General features: G+C 37.1%; 1 protein-coding gene across 1 annotated transcript; it reads right to left on the bottom strand.

The window, feature by feature from the left end:
- Positions 1-3,503: 3,503 nt before the first annotated feature.
- Positions 3,504-6,876, bottom strand: LOC111880550 (protein ALP1-like). Its single transcript, XM_023876970.3, has 2 exons — positions 4,809-6,876; positions 3,504-4,696 (listed from the first exon to the last, which is right to left on the bottom strand). The coding sequence occupies exons 1-2, from the start codon at positions 5,075-5,077 to the stop codon at positions 3,721-3,723; spliced, it is 1,245 nt and encodes a 414-aa protein (XP_023732738.2). The 5' UTR covers positions 5,078-6,876; the 3' UTR covers positions 3,504-3,720.
- Positions 6,877-7,671: the final 795 nt, after the last annotated feature.

Here is a 7,671-nt window from a genome sequence, read left to right on the forward strand (position 1 = left end):
TCAATCCCCGGTGTTGCAATTCGATCCAAGAAACGCTTTATAATGACCAACAAATCTTTCAGTCATATTTTTCCCACTCACCCATCTACCCTCTTCATCCATAATCATTGAAATTCGATTTTTATTTACATGGCTCTTGACAATTTTATGAAAAAAGCTCGTATTTCTATCACCCTCTTTTAACCATTTAACTTTAGCCCTTTGCAACAATAACTTCTCCTCATTCTCAGAAGCCATATTATAGTCCATTAACATCTTGGCATGCTCACTCCTCAGAGACAAATTATGCGTATTATTATCAGTATCAACTTGCAATTTATCTAATATGTCTCTTAATAATTGTAACTTCTTTCCTGAAATATAAGAATTACAGAAAAGCCTTCGACATGGTTTCTTTAAAAGCTTGAGCTTTTGCGTAACATTAAAGATGAATCCTCCAGCAACCTTCAAACTCCATACCTCCTCAACCATAAGAAGGAATTCATCAAAATCAGCAATGAAATTAACAAATTTAAACGAATTTGACCGCTTAGGGAGGAGGTAGTCGTTCCCATTGAACCAACCGACCCCACTGAATCCACTGCCACGTTAGCTTTTCTCTTTGATTTTTCTTCATCTTTCCGAACCCACAACACATGGAAATCCTATCTTTCTCAACCCACTCAATTAATAAAAAATATACAAAATAATCAAGGTAAAATCTTAATTAGCAATAGAGTTACTGTCAGTACCACTCCTTCTTTGGCGGGTTGCTTAATTGGTTTCACGAACCCACTTCATCCCCTCTCTCTACTTTCTCTCTCTCATTTTCTCTTGTATCATATGTTTTAAGACTTGTACCTTAGTTGTTTAGTATTTTTTTTAATTGAGTGGGTTGAAAAAGATAGGATTTCCATATGTTGTGGGTTCGGAAAGATGAAGAAAAATCAAAGAGAAAAGCTGATGTGGCAGTGGGTTCAGTGGGTTTGGTGGGTTCAATGGGAACGACTCCCTCCTCCCTTAGGAGTACAACAAGGAATGGATAAGATTGCTGGGCTATGATCTGAAATCCTATACGGTTTGAATATAGCATGAGCCAACAGAAACTTCTCCAAAAACTTAAAATTGACTATGATACGATCTAGTTTCTTGAGTAACCCACGTTCCCCAGAAGGAGATTTAGTCCAAGTAAATTGAAGCCCTATACCTTTAATATCCTCCACCTCAATAGCATTGATACACTCAATAAAGTCATCAACCCCTTCCGGAATTCTAGAAGTACTTTCAGAATACTCCGAAGGCTTAAGAGCAACATTAAAGTCACCAAGCATCACCCAAGCCTTATTATCCAACACAATTTTATGTTTCACAAGACTGCTCCACAGGAACCTCATTTCCAAATAACTAGAAGCAGCATAAATGAACGAAACATAAAACTCTTCAATGGAATCCAAATGTCTCACCACACAGTGCAGGACCTGATTAGATTGATCAAGCACCATAAGGTCAAACTTATTAACATTCCATCCAACTATAATTCTAGTACCCCCAACACAAGAATTACAATTAGAAACCTAATCTCATATCTTGAAAATTTTGTCACAATTTTTCTTCAGCTTCCAAACAGACACATGTGACTCCAAAATAACACACATATCCAAATTATTATTTTTAATAACCTCAAGCACCTCCTTCTGCTTAACCACTTTATTTAGACCTCTTATATTCCAAGCTCCAAAATTCATCATTGGATAATTTTCATGATTTTGACAGCATCCCCCAAATCTGCCTTAGATCCAGCCCCCTTATCAATTTTCTCATCTTTATTGTCATTCCTTTGGTCCAAGTTTCCACCCATCTTCAATTCTGATCCCCTTATATCCTTCCCAATATCAGGAGGTAATCCATCACCAGCATTAACATCAATCACATCAGAAACCCCCTGATTCATGTTCATAGCATCTTCTTCCATACTTTCCACAATATCATCCACCATTGAACCTAAGACTTCAAATCTATTGTCATTTTTAATTTTATTAACCCCTTCAGATGTTAATCGAACAGTGATCTTTTCCTTATCCTGAACCTCACCACCACCCTGTTTTCCTTTTGCAGTAGAAACTTCAAATGCTTGATTCTTATCCCAATTCCAATGGCTTGCACTAGTATTCCCCCATTTCCCATTCTGCCATTTCCCTACTCCCCCCTATTACCTTCATTTCCTCTATTACTAGATATTTTATAATTATTCCCATAATTACCCTGGTAGTTTTGCTGCTGTCTATCCCCAATATTCCCAGCACCTCCAAAAGACTTTGATGAAGAAGCACCAATATTACCTCCTTTTTTGACGGCTTCAACAAATCCTTCACTATCCATCACTCCTTTACCTTTAGATCTTTGAGTATTCCCAGAATCATTCCCCTCCTTAATCTTATTATCTTCATTAATCACTGCCATACATACCTTATCAGTATGCCCAAACACTTTATAGTGATTACATCTTGAAGGATACCAAGCATAATCAACCAGAAACTCCTGATTAACAACACAGTTCTTTACAAAATCCCATGTAGTAACTCCAATCTTCCTTTTCCACTCCTTATTTACAGACATCTCAACCAATATTATTGCATAGGCATTCCTACCTTTATGCTGAAGACACATCTCCTCAGTAAAAGAATCAAAAGCCAAAGGAATTCCCAATTTACTAGCTATAATGCAAAGGTTCTCCCTACTCCACAACTCCAAATGAAGGTCATATATTTTAACCCATACTGGCACTTTATCATGTCTAGCTTTAGAAAGTGATAGACCAGGTCTCCACCTTTGTAAGAATAAAGGAATATTGTTGAAAATTAGCGAAGGGTTCCATCTAGCACTGCTTTCATCCCCTGTTCACTGGAAAATTTAAAGAATATGAACCCATTACTGTTCATAAACATATCCTCAAGCCCTATATTCTTCCATAACCTTCTAACTTCTTTTTGAATATCAGGAAAAGCAACTTTCTTATCAATCAAATACCCATACAAGGTATTAGCATAAGGTAAACTTGCTACTTTCAGATTTTCAATAGGAATAACAACTGGTCCATCCTCTCTCCCATCACCAGTTGGAATATACTTCACCTCTAACTTCCCTTTATGCATAGTGCCCCTCAAAGCTCCAGCATAAGACATTTCAACTTTCCCTTTCCCATTATTATCATCTTTAGGTTTCCCCCTTCCTTTCCCAACAGGCCCCAGTAAAGAAGGTTCTCTGTTAATGCTATTAATAACAGTTCCCACAGAATTCAACCCCTTCACCTGTGGACCACTAACATCTCTATCAGCCATCTCATTTTCAGATTCACTAAGAGCATTGGGTGTGAGCAACAAGGTGCAACACCACCTCACATGCCACATAAGCAAGTGGTGTTATAACACCAAGTGGGGAAATGGGCAACAAGATGCAACACCAACTTTTTGAAAATAAATATTTTTTTTTCTTTTTTTTTACTATTTCGTTTTTTTTATACTTTTTTTTTTCATTTTATAATTTATTTTTCATTTATTTCGATTTTTTTTAAATTGATACAAATATTTTTTAAATATAAATAATAAATAAAACATAATGTTTAAAAATTATAAAAAAAATTAAAAATTTTTAAAGATTAAAATTAACATTAAGGCTAAATTACACATAATATTCAAAAACAAAAAAAGAAATAACATTTAAATTCAAAAAAAAAAAACAACGCTATTCGTTATCGTTATTGTTACCATAGAAGATATAATCCGCCAAATCCTCTCGAAGTTGTCTGTGTTTATTTGCGTCCTGAATGTCAACAACGCGATGCAAATAATCTGTTGTTCCTGGTTGAAACTGAACGTGTCTGGGCTCTGTTGGGATATAGTGTGCAATATTTCTTCCTTTATCTTCTACTACCATGTTATGCATTATGATACATGCATACATGATATATCGTAAAGTTTCTAAATCCAATGGCCGTGCTGCATGTTCAACTATATGCCACTTCGCCTTCAGCACTCCAAAAGCACGTTCCACATCCTTATGTGCTCCTTCTTGTCTTCTCTTAAAAAATTTGTCTCGTTCTTCAACCGGGTGACGGAATGCCTTCACGAATGTGGAATACTGAGGATATATTCCATCTGTAAGGTAATAGCCATATTTGTATTCGTTTCCATTCACCGTGAAAGGAGCATCCGGGGATTTTCCATTCAAAAGATCGTCGAATATTGGCGACTGATCAAGAATGTTGACGTCGTTGTTGGAACCCGCAACCCCAAAAAATGCATGCCAAATCCATAAATCTTGAGAAGCGACAGCCTCTAACACCAATGAAGGTGATCCGTGATGACCACTTGTGTATTGCCCTTTCCATGCTATCGGACAATTTTTCCATTTCCAGTGTGTGCAATCAATGCTTCCGATCATTCCGAGAAACCCATGACGTTCTTCATGCACCGCATACAATTCTTGCAAATCATGCAACGAAGGTTTCCGCAAATACACGTCTCCAAAAGTTTCAACAACACCCCTTGACAATGTATACAAACTCTCTCTTGCGGTTCTTTCGGACATTCTCATATAGTCGTCCATGGTGTCGGGTGACTCCCCCATAGCCATCAAACGAATGGCCGCAGCACATTTCTGCAACGTTGTAAACCCCCGTCTACCTCTAGCATCATATCTTAATTGAAAAAATTCGTACCTAAACATAAATTAACTACAGTTTAAAAATATATTGCATATGTTGTAAAATTAAAGAAACATGTAGTACATTTTTATTTATTTGGTATAAAAATATAGTAAACAAATGATACCGGCTTTCCAAGGTGTTGGCGATTCGTAAGAACACATCCCTACTCAAACGAAATCTTCTTTTGAAGTCCTTCGCCCCGTATACACAATTATCCGCAAAGTAATCACAATATAGATGTTCGTGTCCTTCCTCGCGATTTCTGTTTAACATCGCACGTCTTGTTAGTAGCGAGGCTGGGTCTGGTTGTAGCAAGTCGGTAGTGTAATAATGATACATCATCCTAAAGAAAATATCGTCATCTGAATCATCGGACGAGTCGAAAGGATCCATATTTTTTTTGAAGATAATTGAAAGTATGTAGAGAGGATAAGAAAAAGCGTGTGAAAATTTTAAATAAAATGAGAGTATTTATAGGATAAAATGTTTTTTTTTTAATAATTAACTTTTTTTTCAAACCATAGCAAATCAAACGGTCATTTTTTTAAATTTTTCTTCGTTTCTTCCCGTCGCCACTCCAACGAGAATCACCTCGACGAGAAACAACGAGCAGGGGGCGGTGTTCCCCGTGTCATAACGGCGTTGAGGGGTGCCATCTCACCCCCCGTTGCTTCTTGTTGGACCATACCGACTCGTCTAATACCCTCCTTCATATTTATCAAATTCCCATTCTCATCCCACTAAACACTAGGTTCAAGTCTGTTATTTCCATTATTATTCACCCCAGCTTCATTAGTCTTCAAATTTTTATCCAACTCCATTTGCTTCTTCTTAAGATCATTAAGAAAAGTAAATCCCACCTTCGGATCAAATTCCTCAAATAAATTGCTACAATTAGTATTATCCTTCAGAGTTTTATCCTCCTTGCCCTTAAAAGTAGTATCAGCATTACACTCAACAATACTCACAGGGCCTGATTCAGTAACCTCACTAACCACAATCGATGAATTAACAATCTTCATTTGATTAGTAATGGCATTCATTTCAAAATTAGGGCTTAACAAATCACCCCCAATTAAAGGATTCTCCCAATTTTTAGTCGATAGAGTTGTGTTACCTGAAGGTATCTGAATCATAGGACAGATAGATTGCTTTCCCCCAGCTAAACTCTGATTGCCTTCAGCCTTCATATCCTCCTTATTGTGATACTCCTTATTGGCTATTAGTTGACTACTCGAATCAGATTCCCATATCCATTCACTCCCTGATTCCTGCTCCGTTTCATCTTCAGTCTCAAATTCCTCAATATACCCTTCCGCATCCATTGGAGATGCACGATCCATAACTTTCCTTGCCCGATTCTTAACTCTGAAAGCTTTACCCTCCATCTTCCATCCAGCCTTCCCAATCCCAGTAGCAACAGCTCCCTTCACACTTGGTTTACGTCGAGCTCTGTAAAGAGCTGCAGAAGTCTTCTCAATAACACCTGGAAGTACCATTTCATTCACATCGACATCCGATCTACTATACCGGACGCAACACTTTTGTCTGGAGGTTTCACCTTCACATCTTTCAATCGATCCGGTTTGGATGATGCTCCCATTAAGACTGCGGAAATAGATGAGAAGAAACTTCAGCAATGAGAATTAACAGCTCACCGATGAAGAAAACACCGACGAAATCACTCCGAGAACACTACGTCAGTCAGAGAGAGCGAGTAGAGAGAGAGAAAGTGCAAACGGATTATATATCAATGCAGAGTATTTTCAATAGCCAATACAACTTGAAATTTTAATTTAATAGGATTATTTGATTTCAAGGGTTTTTTTCATTAAGATTTATTTTGATTAGGTTAACATGTGGTTAACACCCCCAAAACCTTATAACCGCCATTAAAAAAGATTGGGTCAATCTCCGATTTAGGGGTGTTTTTCAGTTTACTTTACTTTGAAATCGAATAAGAAATAGCCGACAATGGTGCTAGGAAATCGAGAACTGTGAAGCGGTCTAGTGCTAGGAAACCAAGAGTTTTGGTTTCATTACTCGGCAGCCAAATCTGTTCATCAATTTTTAGAGTTTTGATGAGACAGTGGAGCATCTAGCGGAGAACGGATCAATCTCAGGGAAGTAGTTGCTGAAGTGGCGGCGGCAGGGGTGGAGATGATGGTGATGGATACGGTGGTGTCGGGTAGGGCCTGCTGTTATATCATACTCCCACACTGATTGATTTTACATATTCTTCTATACAAGTTTTGTTAATGTTTAGTAGAAATTACAGTGAAGTTTTTCCAGTGCGTTTTTCAAATAATTATGTAATTGAAATAAATGCACAAAACATAAACATCTCTTTATTTATCTCGACTGCATCAACGGAGTCTTACCAATTACTTCATCATCATCATCATCAATTAGTGCAATGAAAATAATCTATCTCTCCTGTTGCTGTTATTGCAATTCGATATAGTTCCCAAAACTGGTTTGCATTTGCAATAAGTGGAATAAATACATATGTTTATTATACATCAAAATATATGAGAATTTCACACAAATCTTCATCATATGGAACACTTCAAACATCAAAATTAGAAGTAGGGCAGCTGATAGAAGAAACTTACCCCTATACTTCTTCACCTCAACTCTGCCTTTCTTTATTTAGAGAGATTAGAAAAGGGATCCAACTCTAACGTTTTTTGCAATTGATCTGTACAAAATAAGCTTCCACAATAAGCAACAACAGATACTAATAATATTATAGTATCAAATATATCCTTAGATCCAACATCTGATTACAATAGCACAAAAGGGTTAAGAGGTATTGTGAATAGCATCTTGCTTACCTAAACTAGCAGTTCTAAGAGGATCACCATGAAGGTTAGTTTCTAGGACTGGAGCTGCGACCACTGATAGATCATCTATCCCCTCCAAATTTTTGTGAACTTGTTCTTTTAAAGCTTCCACCATACACTGCAAAACATATTACAAAATGT

The sequence above is a fragment of the Lactuca sativa genome, chromosome 5 (genome assembly GCF_002870075.4).
Source record: "Lactuca sativa cultivar Salinas chromosome 5, Lsat_Salinas_v11, whole genome shotgun sequence".
NCBI lineage: Eukaryota > Viridiplantae > Streptophyta > Magnoliopsida > Asterales > Asteraceae > Lactuca > Lactuca sativa.

Excerpts from the sequence above, each read along its gene's own strand:
- LOC111880550 (XM_023876970.3), bottom strand. The coding sequence starts at position 5,077 with ATGGATCCTTTCGACTCGTCCGATGATTCAGATGACGATATTTTCTTT. Across the intron at positions 4,697-4,808 it reads GCCAACACCTTGGAAAGCCG|GTACGAATTTTTTCAATTAA; the intron begins GTATCATTTGTT and ends ATTTATGTTTAG.